The 16,400-nt window shown below is 32.2% G+C and overlaps 1 protein-coding gene across 2 annotated transcripts in view; it reads right to left on the reverse strand.

Moving 5' to 3' along the window:
- Positions 1-16,400, reverse strand: part of LOC100114198 (guanine nucleotide-binding protein G(I)/G(S)/G(T) subunit beta-1) — a 168,243-nt gene that overhangs the window by 130,219 nt on the left and 21,624 nt on the right. For both annotated transcript variants that reach the window (XM_031932894.2, XM_031932893.2), the window contains exon 2: positions 6,072-6,409. In XM_031932894.2, the coding sequence (XP_031788754.1) occupies positions 6,072-6,082 (11 nt within the window). In that variant the 5' untranslated portion in view covers positions 6,083-6,409. The remainder of the gene's footprint in view (positions 1-6,071; positions 6,410-16,400) is intronic.

Below are 16,400 nucleotides of genomic sequence, written 5' to 3' on the forward strand. Positions count from 1 at the left end.
AGAATTACAGCGCGCAAAATAGTAAAATTACTATACATATACCATTGTGAATTTACTTATACTGTTGTAAATGTACTGTGCTGGACGTAGAACGGATTAGTTTACTACTAGGTTAGTAATATTACGACAAAATTTTTTACAGTGTAACCCTGAAAATAGGCCGTCCCGCGGACGAGCATAAATGTAGCGCGCTTTTCAAACTGAGATTTACAACTGCAGTTACGAGAACAGTGCGTTTTTTGCGACTTCTATATAGGGCTTGACCACGACCAGCTTAGCCTATAAGTTTATTGCTTGGTTTATATATACGAACGAAAAGCAATTCGCCTGTATAAGCTTTATGAGCTCTCACTTTCATTGCTTTACTGAGGCTGTCTTAAAGCCATGCTTAAATATAATTATAAAATTTCGAGTAGTTTGATAAATATATGATTAAAAAATAATCTTGAGTAGTGCAAGAAACCCAAGTAACTCAAAAGATTCGAGTAACCCGAAAAATTCGAGCAGCTCGGAAAATTCGAGTAGCTCGAAAAATTCGAGTAGCTCGAAAAATTCGAGTAGCTCGAAAAATTCGAGTAGTTCGAAATATTCGAGTAACTTGACTCGACTCGGTCTCGTTGAGTCGAGTTTTTTGATCGAGTAACCCAACTTTTCGAGTACTCGCACACCCCTAGTTGATTATCTGCGTTTACTCAGTGTAAAACACATCCCAGGACTATATCAGCTGTGTTTTGAAATATTTGCTGTCTGCTAGCAGAACAGCAGAGAACGGTCGCTCTGTCCTGCTCCGACACATTGATTCTAAGCTGCCCACAGGTGGCGCGCCGGCGCGCGATATTTGAATTCAAATAAATGTCTCTATGTTTCAATCGAAGCCTTATATAAGAAGCGAAACTAGAAATTTATCTCGAAAATAACGCAAAAAATCTTATCAATACGCTTAAATTTATTTACTAAAATATGTATGCGGAGCATAATATACGTATATACTACGTTAAAAAATAGTATATTCAACATTTACAATAAAAATTTCTTTCAGATTGAATTTATAAAACTTAAAATTAAAATTATTAGCCGTATTAGGCAAAAACTGAAAAATACGCAATTAGACGAAAAACCGATAAAAATGTTGTTTCAGTATTTTGCTTATAACTTTGCGTGATTTTTTTTTTTTTTTTTTTTTTTTTTGATAAACGGGTTTCAGGAGCGTGTTCTACGAAAAATTTCCTGTCAAAATAAGCAATAACGAACAATCGATTTTTTCGAAGTTTAAAGCTGTTGTGTCCCCTTAAGGCCCAAAATTATATCCTAGATGTTAAGTTATTGGGAAAAGATGTGAAAGGCTCGACGGCACACGGGGACATTAAGCACTTTAATATAATATAGTAGATGCCAAAAGGAAAGGTGGCACAGAATCTTAGACCACGTAAACTTAGGCTATTTGAATATACTGTGTACACAACAGTTGCTAGAAGGTATTCCGAATGAACTTGAAACTGAATCCATGAAATATAAAATCTGTATAGAAAATAAAATGTGTAACTTGCCTTTTAAAAATAATACAAAACCAGCAACTGAACTGTTAGAAATTATACACAGTGACGTGTGCGGTAGTTTTAAAACCGTAGGTTTAAACGGTGAAAAATATTTTGTTTCTTTTATTGATGATTACAGCAAAATAGCTAAAGTTTATTGCATTAAAACAAAAGATGAAGTATTTGATTGTATGGTTAGATTCATTTATGAGTCAGAAAATTTAACTGGAGAGAAAGTAAAAATAATTCGATGCAACAATGGAAAAGAATATCTGAATAATCGTTTCTATAAATATGCCGAAGAAAAATGAATAGTTTTAAATAATTGTCTATCGTATGCACACGAGTTGAATGGCATAGCTAAACGATTTAAAAGAACGATAATAGACATAGCGCGTTGTTTACTAGTTGATTTTAGCCTGAAATAATATGCCCGGCAACATATTTAAAAAATCGTACACTAGCAAATACTATTGAAAAGAAAACTCCATATGAAATATTATTTTTAAATAAATTAAATGTTGAAAATCTAAAATTATACGGGAGTAGAGTTTTTGTACGGAGACAGAACAAAAAAGATTCGCTAAATGGGATGAAAAGACAGATATAGGAGTATTACTAGGTTATAGCGATGTCGGCTATAGTTCTTGTAAAAAATCGAATAATAGTTACGAGACACATTGACAGTAAAAATTGGGACAAAGCGATGGATCTAGAAATATATTGTATAAATAAAAATAAAACTTAGCAATTAGTAGATAGAATAAAAAATAAAAAGATACTGGATGTTAAATGAGTTGATACGAGAAAATCAGATGATAGATATAAGGTTAGGTTAGTTGTACGAGGATTTCAACAAACTGATGTAATTGATGACTTATACGCCCCAGTAGCAAAGAATCAAACTTAAAAAATTTTGTTTTCATATTGTTGTCAAAATAATTTAAAAATTGAACAAATGGATGTAGAAACCGCTTTCTTAGATGGAAAAATAATCTCTGAGATATATATTTATCAACCAAAATGTTACGAAGACGGAACAAATAAAGTATACAAATTGTCAAAAGCATTGTACGGATTGAGAGAAAGTCCTAGACTGGTATGAGTGTTTCGACAAGTGCATTACAAAATTAGGATTTAAGGGAAGCAACGTAGATCTTCGTTTATATAAAAAAGAGAAAGAGAATGATAAAATTTATATTTTAATTTATGTAGATGACGTACTTGTTAATTTGTAGTAAAAGTAAAGAAAAATTCGTAGTATTAAGAAACTCTTGTCAGATAAATTTGAAATGTAAGATTTAGGAGAAATCAAAGAGTGACTTGGAATTAATATAAATTACAATTATCTAGAAAATAAACTCACTTTAAGCCAAACGAAGTATATAGAGTCATTAGCTGGTAAATATAAAATACAAGAGAGTAGATTGTATAGTACTCCTATGTAGACAAATTTGAAACTTGAAAAGACTGAAAGCTGTGAGGTAAACATTAAATATAGAAATTTGATAGGTGCTTTGTTATGCATAAGTTCAAGTACACGACCGAATATAAGTTATAGCGTAAATTACCTTATTAGATATCAAAATAGTTATAGTGAAAAGCATTGGAAATATGCACAGCGAATTTTGAAATATCTGTATCTAATAAAAGATTTTAAATTACATTACACAAAGAATGAAAATTGCGATATTATAAATTGCTACGTGTATGCCGATTAGGCAGGCGACAACATTGATCGAAAATTTACGCCAGGTTATGTAATAAAAATGTTTGGAAATGTAATTGATTGGAAATCACGAAAACAACAATGTATAACCAAAGCTACAACGTATGCAGAACATGTAGCATTATCTGAGGTAGTAAGAGAGATAAAATATGTGAGAGAATTAGTAAAAATATTCGACATAGATAAAAGTGAACCTATGCAAATTGACGAAGATAATTCGGGAGTAATAAATATTGCTAATAATAGTAATTTGCATTATTATTGTGTACACGAGAGTGTAAAAGATTGATCGATGTTCGTAAAATCGACTCAAACGAAAATGTTGCGGATATTTTTACTAAAGCACTATGTAAAAAAAGGTTTGTAAAATTTAGAGAATTGTTAAATGTACAACCATAATATACAGACAAATGTAAGGAGGCGTGTTGAGATATAGTATACATTTGTACTGTATAGTCTGCGCGCTAACGAGTGTGTGAGGGGACGCACACATGTAAGCCTCTCCTCTCCGCGGTACATATATGAGTATCACGCGGCTGCGAGAGACGCCGAAATTGCGAAGCGAGCTCACGTCTCTCTCTCTCTCTCTCTCTCTCTCTCTCTCTCTCTCTCTCTCTCTCTCTCTCTCTCTCTCTCTCTCTCTCTCTCTCTCTCTCTCTTAGTTCCGAGCCGTCGAAGAGTGCACATGGTGTACACAGCGTATAATAATAGCTGTACATAATTATAACAGAAGACTATTAATTTTATATCATAAATCCTCTGCTTTACCTCATTTCTTATCCCTCTGCCTCACCCCAGAATTTTCGATAAAATCGGACATGATGATAGCGTTTAACTTCTTTGGAAGGAAATACGGAATCATCATTCAAACACGGCAAGACTCGGAGACTAGAAAAGACACCCTGCCCGGAGAAGGAGACATCTGATACACGGATGGATCCAGAACTGATGATGGCACTGGCTCCGGTTATTACTGTCGCAAGGACGGGAAGAGAACCTTCTTTTCCCTGGGCCGGTTTACCACGGTCTTTCAGTTGGCATAGAAATTCATGTCATATTGAGCTGTGCATAGAGGATCATAAAACTCGGTGCACTTGGCAGAAAAATAATATATGCCCAGACAGCCAGGCTGCGCTCAAGGCACTTAATGCCCGCAAGACAACATCTAACATCATATCATCACGGGACATATACGTCTCAGATACTATGGTTGGAAGACAGGAAGGGGAGGCTACAGGTGTATGCAAATGGTATGAGGAAACAGACAAGACGCCGATTTACATCCTGACGACATGCCCTAGATTTGCTGAACTTGGACATCAGCACTTAAGGAATTATTTCCCAACCCGCATCGGAATAGAGACTGCCTACTCGGACGCTATTTTGACCTTTTGGAGAAGGGCTAATTTACCTAAGTAAGAAGAGGTTGTACGGAGAGAGGTACAATAGGTTCTGCCTAATTGCCTAAGGGTGGGTATTGTTATTATTATTATATAAATAATAATAATAATGATAATAATAATAATATATAGTAAGTTTGAGTGGAAAAGTTGGTTCCAGTAAGTACAATGTGCAATAGAAGGCCATTGCAAACCTCATGTGATGTTAAGCTTTATACTTAGTTCATTAAAGTTTGATAATATTAGTTTCTATTCTACGTTTCATTCATCCAGGATGATAATATTTCTATGTATTACTGTTGTTACTTATTGATTGATTATTTTTAAATTAATCAATGGTTGCAGGTTCCTGCAGTATCAATTTTCACTTAGTACATTGCGTCACACTGTTGTCTATGTAGAAGTGACTCTCTACTTATATACGGTATACACACTTGTACAACTTGCGATTAATATGTCATATCTGACTGTGATTAACTCGAGGAATTTCCTCTTAGTTTTATAATATTTAGAATTTATATTTTGGTATACAATTATTTTGATGAATATAACTTTATTTATTATAATTTTTTGCTACGTTTGTAACTAATGATTATTTTTTATTTGCTTAAAACTTATGTCTCTACAACCTTTCTATTATATATGACAATAAAACAATTGAAAAAAGAACCCTCGTGGTCAAATCCGACAGACTTTCGCCTTGGTTATAATAGTTTGTTTGAAACTATTTGTGGTCGGCGAGTACCTAGGAAACGGGGTCCTTTCGTCACGGAAAAGGAAAAATTCAGGCGCTATGAATCTATTAAGCTGTATATTCTAGGTTAAACAATATTCTAAACCATTTCGATTTATTGGACGTGTATTATACTTTAATTTCACATTATAAGTCCCTAATTGTTTTTTCACAAAATTGATCGGAGCCAAACGGGATTTTTTAGTAAAACTAGACTTGGCGCAGTGCGCTGCGCGCACTGTAGTAGACTATTAATTAATTAACTTATTAAATGAAATATAAATGCTTGATTGATATTTGTAATATTTGCTTTCTATCACAGAAATATACCAAACTTTACAATATATGATTCATTTCGCGCTCATATAAATTTCAAAATTGCCAAGGTTTCGTCGCCAACTTCCATTTAAAATTTTAAGGTTATGTCTCAACTCAGTTCGTGTCAACGTTCACATCATGTTTCTTTTGAACTTGATATGTATTATAGTATTATATTACATTTTTAATATTAGAATAAATTTTAGAAATCAACAAATCAAAAAATTCTAACGATACTTTTGACGCATGCGCACTACATGAGCCAATCATATTGACGCATTCTTGGCTTCACTTCATCCGGTCATGACTTTTTGATATAGGGATTTTACAAAAAGGTTATATAAACTGATACTAACCCTGATTGCATTTTTTAATGTTTCTGCCTCTTGGCGAAGAGTATCCAATTCATTCATTGTAAGAATATTTAGATTAGTTATTAGATTTATAAACCAGTGACTTCCAACTGATGATAACAAAGAGTAGAAAATAAAGCTGAATTGTGCTTTAATTGATGAGCTCTTTCAAGTTGTTTTCTAAATCGTGTGTAGGATATGAAACCACCTGCTCATTCAGGTGTTATACTTGACTGCAGCAACGGCTCTTTGGACAAAGCTTGACTTGTCTGCTTTGATATTGATTTAGCATTGACTCTTCTAATACCTGGATATCACACCGAATCGATACTGTATAGTACCTAAAAAGAAAGCATTTACCTTTAAAATTAAATATTTACAAGAAAAGAAAAAAAAGTATAATAAGAAGTGCAAGAAAAGAAAACATACAGTTATACTATTCTATAATTAATTTTTTATCTGAAAGTGTAGCAATTCTGTCAAGTACGTATATAAGAAAAACACCGTTAAAAGCAAAATACTGTGCATTTCTCATTAGACATTCGTAAATCTCTTACAGTTAAATAATTATATACAAAGTATGGGAAGATCTAAAGTTGAAATGTACAAATATACTATTTATAGCTTTCTGAAAAATGTGATAAAGGGTGACTCGTCTGCTAGCCGGCGTAAATAAAGGGCTAATTCGCATTGTTTCGGGAAGTGCGAATGTAGCCTAGTCATTAGGACGCTCGACTCTTAGTTAGGCGGATAGAGTTTGATTTGCAGGACCATTGCTTTCTTTTTTATGTGCCACGTAGCCTTAACTTCGTTATAGTTAAGTTTTTGAAGTTCTCTTTAAAAAGTTAATAAAAACTAGCGCGATTCACCTCGCTCCTAACGTCGCTCGGTTAAAATATATATTGCTATAGTAATAAAATTCAAATTTTAATTTCATAATTTCAAGTTTTTCAATTTTTGCCTTTCATGCTTTCATTTTTTCGAATTTTAAATTTTCTAAATTTTTGCCGCTAAGTTAAATTGATTATTTAATCACTGATTATCATGAAAATGAAGACGCTAAAATTTTAGTAAAAAAAAAAATATATGTCTTATTGTCTAGTAAGCAACGTGAAATTTTTATATTATCAAAAAAGTTATATATGCATGTACTTATTTATCACTGGCGAAAACGTTGACGTGATTTTGTTATGTATTAAAATTTTATAGTTTTCTACGTCAATTCGTCACTGTCATGTGACATTTGTTTAAAAAAGAGGTAAAAAAATGTATGCCGCAAATCACTTAAACCAATTAATTAGTGCAGAAGTACCTGATATAAATGAAAATGAGAAATAGATTATTTGCTGTTTTACGACAATTTATGATACATTTATGATACTATAGATGTACTTATTTTAAAAGAAATTGGAAATTATTCTAATTCTAAAAGTCAATTAAATGATACTTGTTATTTGTATTACCATATACTTGAATTCAACAGCATTTCAAAATTTTACTCAAATTTTGATATGCAATCTGCAGTTAATTTTCAGAGGTTGTCTAATATTCAACCTATTGATAGACATAAAGAATATATTCAAATACTTTTTTCTGGTTTAATACAAACGGACATTGGATTTGTTTGTTGTACAAAGGCAATGTAATTTTGATAGTATTAAAGAAAAATGTCTTGATGATTGTAGGAGTGGTGGATAAATAAAGACACTTTGTGAGGTTAATAATAACACCGGCACACAAAATTAAAAAAGTTGTCTGCGCGAGAAATCAGACCTATCTATCTTTATGTTTTTTGGGTCGCTGAATTCGAATATAAGGTCAGTTAGGCCCCATCACGTCAGGGTCAAGGTCAGTTGGAGATCAAATTAAGAAGAAAAGGTTTAAAAAAATTAAAATGCCATATATTTATGTTTTTTTGGTCGCTGAATCCAAATCCGGAATCAGTTTGGCCCCATCTCGTCAGGTTCAAGGTCAGTTCAAGGTCAAACTGAGAAGAAATGGTTAAAAGAAATAAAAATGCCATACATTTATGTTTTTTCGGTCGCTGAATCCGCATCCGGGGTCAGTTTGGCCCCATCTCGTCAGGTTCAAGGTCAGTTCGAGGTCAAATTGGGAAGTAACAGTTTAAACCGATTAAAATTTCATATCAAAACTTTCCAAAAATGGAAAAAGATACCGAAAAATTGTAAAAAACATTATTTAATCACATAATATCTTCCTTGTGTACAGAGAAAAGTTGCTTTCGTTTATATTTTTTTCTTATTTTGCTTTTTTCCCACTAGCTTAGTAACTCTCGATGTCTTTCTTTACTCCTTTTTTTCTCTTGTAACGAACTCTTTTTACTTCAAATGACCTATGCAATGGGTTTCTTTTTCTCTTTTTGTTATTTGTTTTAATGTCTTTCTTCAGTGTCCAGCAAAAATCTGCCATCATGTTGACATTCCATCTTCCTTGGTATCGATTCTCCATTACACTTATATCTTGATGAAATCGTTCTCCCTGTTCTTCACTGACATCTCCTAGATTAAGAGGGAAGTAATCAAGATGGGAATGTAAGAAATGCATTTTATAACTCATGAAGCAACCCAAATTTTTGAAATTCTCCAACATTTGTTCAACTAGTTCCTGATAGTTCTCACTCTTTTTATTTCCTAAAAAGTTCTCACGAACAGTTTTAAAACTTTGCCATGCAGCTTTTTCTGTGTCGTTTATTTTTGTGATAAATGTTTCGCCTTCAAATAGAGTACGAATTTGAGGACCATCAAAAATACCTTTTAATTTAGCTTCACTTATTGCGGGAAACTTTTCTCCCAAATACTGCAAACAATCGCCATCTTTATCCAGAGCTTTGACAAACTGCTTCATGAGGCCAAGTTTGATATGAAGTGGTGGAAGCAGATAGTTTGATGGATCAATCAATGGCGTACGTATAATGTTCCTCGATCCTGGTTCAAAATGTGTTCTAGTTCGCCATACTTTCTTAACGTAGTGATTTACAGTGAATGCTTTGGTATTGAAGTAGCCAATCAAAATGTAGATGTTATACGATGGTAACACGCTGGGAAAGAGATAAAACAGAAAGAAACTTGAAATTTTCAAAACCAATGATATGGTCTTCTCCAACGTGTCAAAATGACTGCTATTTTTGTATGACTAATACCAAAGGTCTTAACACGGCTACTAAATCTAAAATTGTATACGCAGACGTTTCTTCAGTAGTGAAACCTGTGAGAATAGAAGTCAGGGATAAAACTGTTAGTATCGAACCCATGGATGTGGACCGCTCAGGCGAAGTAGAAGAAATGCAAGTTGATGAGTCCTGTGACGAAGAAGGTTCTGAGGTTGAAGAAGAATCTGACGAAGAATCCTCAAACGAATAATACCTGCCAGCTAGTACAAGAAAAGATCGAGAAACCTTTAACCAAGAAGTGTTAAGTGATCTTATTCGAAATTTAGGATTACCTAAAGATGGAGGAGAATATCTAGCGTCAGTTCTTAAAGAAAGAGAAAAAGAATTTAGGAATTTTTTTACGAACGATGAAGAGAATTCGTTGGTATATTGTATAGATGTTAAAGGTTTAGTCGATGCAATAAAACCGAATACGTATAAAGACGAGGAATGGAGACTTTTTATTGATTCGTCAAAACGAAGTCTGAAAGCTGTTCTGCTTCATAACGGAAACAGGTTTGCATCCATTCCCATAGCTCACTCGACTAAGCTGAAAGAGACTTATGAAAATTTAGAAATTGTATTGGAAAAAATAAAGTACTTGGAACATCAATGGAAAATTTGTGGTGATCTTAAATTGCAACCATGATCTTAGGACAACAATCAGGTTTTACTAAAAATCCCTGCTTCTTGTGTTTATGGGATAGTAGAGACAGGGTAAATCACTACGTTAAGAAAGTATGGCCAACCAGAACACATTTTGAACCAGGATCGAGGAACATTATACGTACGCCATTGATTGATCCATCAAACTATCTGCTACCACCACTTCATATCAAACTTGGCCTCATGAAGCAGTTCGTCAAAGCTCTGGATAAAGATGGCGATTGTTTCCAGTTTTTGGGAGAAAAGTTTCCCGCAATAAGTGAAGCTAAATTAAAAGAAGGTATTTTTGATGGTCCTCAAATTCGTACTCTATTTGAAGACGAAACATTTATCACAAAAATAAACGACACAGAAAAAGCTGCATGGCAAAGTTTTAAAATTGTTCGTGATAACTTTTTAGGAAATAAAAAGAGTGAGAAATATCAGGAACTAGTTGAACAAATGTTGGAGAATTTAAAAAATTTGGGTTGCTTGATGAGTTATAAAATGCATTTCTTACATTCCCATCTTGATTACACTGGGAGAAAAGTGAGAGCGCTCTTATCCCAAAACGTGTAGCGTAGTGCACCGCGACTGTGGAAAGACTGCGCCGCCATTTTTGGGCGCGCAGTATACCCGTGCGGGCGAGCTGCGCGCCCACAGCTAAAAGCCCGATGCGCACCCGAGATTGAACATTTCAACGGCATGAGTGTTCCACACGCCTTAACGAAAAGTATAAATAAATGGAATATTTGAAGAAACCGTGAATATTTTATAAATTAATTAAATTCTTTTCACACTAACCTCAAAATCTCAACTACATGGCAATTTATTGATTTTCATATAGATAAATCTAATTATAATGCTTGAAAATTTTCAGATGAACGTCTCGTAATTTGATATAATAATTCTCATTATTGAAATAATAAAATTTTATTTTACGCGTGTACAGTAGATAAAATAAATGTTCAGGAGAAGGTTTATAATTCACAATTTTTTATTTATTTAAGATGATAATAAAAAAATACATATTTTTAATGATTACATTTCAACAGTTACATTTTACAATCTATATTTTGTAATAATGAAATGATTGTTACTTTCTACAGAAAAACAAGGCGGAATTTTCGGTACATCGGTATACTTAACTATATTACTTCTTAATTCACACATACTATCGATAACGTAAGCGTGGTGATGTTCGCTGAATGTGATTTCTTTGAAAACTGTTACACGAAAGAAAATGTCATTATTTAATTTAATAATTTTTATAATTTTTCCAAATTCTTTTTCACTTTCTTCCATATTAATTAATATAAACGTTCCAACTTTATATACAGCTCCACGAATGTCTACTTTATTATAAAAGTCTAAATTTTGATTTCTATCAAAATTCTGTACAGCAAAAGGTATTGTATAATTAATATCACGAGAGCCTAAATGCATTGTCTCCCCACATTCTAAGGTTTGAAATAACTGACACATTTGAAGCGTTTGCTTTTTAGCGATAGTTTTTTTTTAAATTTTTACTTCCACTTGGTGCCATTGTATTATATTTGATATTTCTATGATTAGCTTCGAATCGCATAGCCCAAAAATTAACGCACGGACCATTTTCTAATAAAATTCTCCAGTAATGAATTAAATTATGAAATTTTGGAGTTAAGAAACCATATAATTCAAGGTACAGATTATGATGCTTTTTTACTAGATCTCTTAACGTCAATGCATCCGATTTTATAATACGCGGAGATAGCAAAATATCTAAAATTCTACCTACGGGAACCTGATTTCCGACCATAATTCCGAAAAAATACATAAAATGAAGCATCTCTGATGCTGACATTTTTAATGTACTATACTCTTTTAATCTGCTTACCGTAATAGCTGCAGGTTTATTATAACATTCGTTACTACCAAAATTTAAAGTGTCAATTTTTCGATTAAAATATTCTATTGTGAAGTAATTTTTCTCAAAAACAAAGCTATTGATAATAGCATGCATGACGTATGTAGAAACTCCTTCCAGAACATCATGCATCATGTCAGCACTGACGTTGTCGAGTATATGAAAATTATCAATTCGATTAAATGTACATTCTTCTTTTATTCCGGATTCGGTATATTTTGAATATTTAATGTGGTAAGCATAACCTTCTTTGGTTCTAAGTATGGATGCATCTTCATCAGCCATTGTTTGCAATTGTTCTAATGTAGCTTTGCAGATTCTACAGCAATAAGACACATTAAACTATTCAACAAATCCACATATACCATTACTACCCAAATTATCTCCTGTAATTAGAACTAGTTGAAACATTACTTTGATTGTTCTCCCATTCACAGTAATATTTAATCCTTCGCGTTGTAAATAATTTATTTCTTCTATTAGTATTTTAAAAATCTTTTGATTAGTACTCTTTTTTTTATCTTCACTTTCTATTAACGTAGAAAAAAGGATGCATTTAAGTTTTGAAGCGAGATGCTCTGGCAAACAGGCAAGACTTACATACACAGCACCAAATTTGTTTGTACCAGCATGTGAGCCAAAAGCATTTCCAACTTCTAATTCATCGTAGAATAAATATAATGGGAGGACAGTCGAATTAACACATTTTTTAGCATATTTTGTTATCCATAACGCACCTTGCATTATATTTGTAATCAAGTACTTCTCTTTCTTCAAATTTTCAATATAACTTATTATTTGATCAAAAAGCCCAGGAATTTCTAAAAATAATTTTAATGACTTTTTCAGTGGAACTCGAATTCCATAAATCGTCTGTGGAACCAATTTATATTAATTTCCAACCATGGTTTCCACAAAAGAATGCCCAATTATATACTCTTCTGGATCAAACAAACCTTTGGTTTTCAATAATGTGAATCTTTTTGAATCAGTCATAATGTCATCAAGAATTGACATATACTTATTGAGGCATAATTCAATTTCTGCCACACTTTTATTTTCGTTATTTTTTCTTAATATTAATAAAATATCATTTCTAAGTGATTTCAAATAAATGTTTCTAATGAAATTATCGAGAAAGTCGATAACTTCTTGCACGATTTTTCGAGGATATAAAGGTTCTGCATATAATGCTAGCATAAATGATAAAAGGAAATCTAAAATCGTTTTCTTCTCCATATTTATGTATTCTAATCACGTTGGCTACTTTATTTACAAGATAATGGTATACTAAAATATGCACTTATACTTAATATCACTTTTCTTTCAATAAATTATTATTACTACTTAACGTGTTAACCACACAACATTAAATTTTTACCATGGTACTATTAACAATAATTAATTTGCATGCTCTAAATCGACTACTAGTTTGTTAATCGCGCTGTAACTTTTGGTCGAATTTAGTTAAAAAATTGCTTCATCAAGGAAACTATAAACATAATCAGAGAGTGGTGGCCACACATGCAAAGCATACAAACATTTAAAAATGGTTTCCACTGCTTCTGGTAAGGATGGATGAGTACAATCGCAATATTTGTGAAATTGTTTACGTTTCCACTCGCTATAATGTACGGCAAATTACAGTAATTATTTTCTTCAAGCCATTGTTCATAATTATTTCTTAAAATAATTTCGGTGTCGGGATTCTAAAAGGTAATGATTTTATATTGAAAGGTGTATACGATAATTATAAGTAAAATATATTTAATTATGCATTAATTCTACGTGCAGAATAAAAGACCTAGCGATTTCCGTTTTGTTTAAAACAATTGACTTTGATGATTTGGTTCCACGACCTGTTTCGGCGCTGGGCTGATTTTCTTTTGCTTTTACCGATTTTGGGATCGTTACACACAAAGGTAAAAGTAACAGCGCAAGCGATTCGTTATGAATACCTAACACGTTAAAGTTGGAATGCTTTAAAATAGTAGCAAATAAAAATGATTGTATGTATCTAAGCAAATTTACCGTCATCAATAAACTGCAGATTTTTCTCAAAAAACTCGTTTACTTCCTTTATCCTAGAGTTACTAAAGTATTTTATTAACTTGTTCGCGAACGTAGGCCATTTCTCCGTAAAAGCTCTATTTAAAGATGAACCATGAAGTTCTCGAATAGTATTAGATTCTATCAATTTTTGAATGAGTTGCGTGAAATCAGATTCAAGCTAAATATGTAAACAGAGTTAAAAAATGAAAACAAATACAAGTAAATAAAGGAAAATTTTTATTTTTGATACAGTAAACGTAAAATGCGATTTTAAGAGTTACAACAATTTTAAAAAGCGCTTTAACGTCCGCTGTATCAAAAAATATTCAAAACTCGTTTTGCTCAGCTAATTAACTTACTAATGTGATTACCGCCTCCAAGAGGCGGCTGCAAACAAGGAAAACTTCTGAAATACACTTCAATTTTATCAACGTTTTTCTGTTTTTTATAAAGTGCTGTCAGTCTCTCATTAAAGGTGCGAGCCCATTCATTAATAACATCGGTTGCTTGATATTTTGATCGATCGGTATCAGTCAGCGGATTAAAATCCAATGGCTCTTCTTCTATAAAAAAAATAATAAAATTTTATAAAACATTGTATTTTAATTTGTAAGCTGTAATATTATTAAAACTACAATTGATAGTTACGATCATCAATGGGATTCGGCCTGTCTGAAATCCTTAATAATTTTGCTTTTCGTAATAAGTCTCGATATAATTTATACGTATTATATAAACATCCACGAGCACTTATTGCTTCGTTAGCCTCATTTCGATAGTAGGGAATATAGTATATTTCCGGAACCTCTGTAGGAAATAATTCGATGATTTCATCCCTTAACTTCAGAAATTCTCTTTTACTTATACTGAAAATAAATTTTATTTACTAGATTAAAATTAACATATTGCTAATAAATATCCCTAATATCCTGGCAGAAAAGTAACGATATATTGGATCATTCTCATTTAAATTTGCATTGAAAACATTAGACTGACATTATTACGCTGTTAAGATTAAAATCAAAATTGTTTTTTACATCTTGTATTATAAATAGTTCAATATATAGTTATAATTATATATTTTTTAAATAAGGCTTTATATTGATTTTTACATGATATGCTTCCATTTGACTAACATGTTAATCAACGAAAATCGTTTATTTTCTACAAGGTTAAAGTAGTTAAAAGTCATCAAAATTTCACAATACAGTAAACATTTCATAACAACATACATGCTCGACAACACTTACACGTAGTTAATTGAATTTTGAGTCAATAAATCTACAACACATAACTCTTTCAATCTCAGTCTGTCGACGATTTTATTTGCGGACTACATGCCCAATATTATTTGCCCTTCTAATTTTGATGATAATAAACGATATAAGTCATTGTCTTTATATTGTGTAGCTACAAATACATAGATTAAAATTCGCAAATTAGTTTATATTATGAGAAAATTAATTTTTTTGATACAGTGTGCACAAAATACGATTTTACGCATAATAATATTTTAACGTATAATCCACTTGTAGAGAATTTTAATTTTTAATATTTTCTGAACTACAAATCAAAAGTTATTGTTTATGACTACTTTTGGAAATGCCACAAGTTGGTCAACATGTTAAAATAAAATGTATTATTGTCTCATTAAAAATAGCTGATTTCATATTTTCATCATAATCACCGATACCAAGGAAAATTGGAATTTCAAATCTAAAGTCCTCGACAAGCCAAAGAGAATGTTCGATTGGGTCTTGAGTGTGTTTATTTTTAGTATTATAACTAATCAAGTTATTTACACTGCTAGAATAGTAAATTATTAACAATATCTTTTTATTTGTTCACCTAGATACTATTATGTACTGTAATAGATGATACCAATGACTCGCAGTTCAGAAGATTAAGTGCACTGCATGCGTATCACAAATTGTAGATTACAGTTGCTTTCGAATAAAGCAAATCAGTATTAATATTTTAAAACTGACTTATTAGCTGGGATTATTGTTAAAAGTTGTAATCTTGCTGTAAGCAAATCTAACCAGCTAACGTCAAATCATTGTTGATTTTTTTCAAACATATATGTAGTAATCCTGTCATCTTATTTTAATGATCATCAATACAATGTACACATGCATCATTTCCACCAGGATATATTTCAAATAACTTTTTTACATATAGACTTAAGTTTATATTATGCATGTATCAGATCACATAACCTATAAATGCGATGGTAAATAAAACATACCTTTTGAAGATAAGTCCAAGACCTCTTCCATGACATCCATTGTTGATGATCAAGCCGATATACGATGCACTAATTATCCACAAATCTACACTGTTAATTTAATAGCACATAGAAATTGTGCAACACGTGGGCACTCTCTTTCCCTGTTGGCATGGGCTTACAGCTTTCTCATTTTGGGTGTGTGATTCGCCCAAAGTCGGCGCGCAGTTCGCTCAAGGACCAAGTGTATTACTCTCCGCGAGGTTGGTGGCGCTGTAACCTCACTTTTCTCCCAGTGTACTTCCCTCTTAATCTAGGAGATGTCAGTGA

Source organism: Nasonia vitripennis (genome assembly GCF_009193385.2).
Source record: "Nasonia vitripennis strain AsymCx chromosome 5 unlocalized genomic scaffold, Nvit_psr_1.1 chr5_random0003, whole genome shotgun sequence".
Classification (NCBI taxonomy): domain Eukaryota; kingdom Metazoa; phylum Arthropoda; class Insecta; order Hymenoptera; family Pteromalidae; genus Nasonia; species Nasonia vitripennis.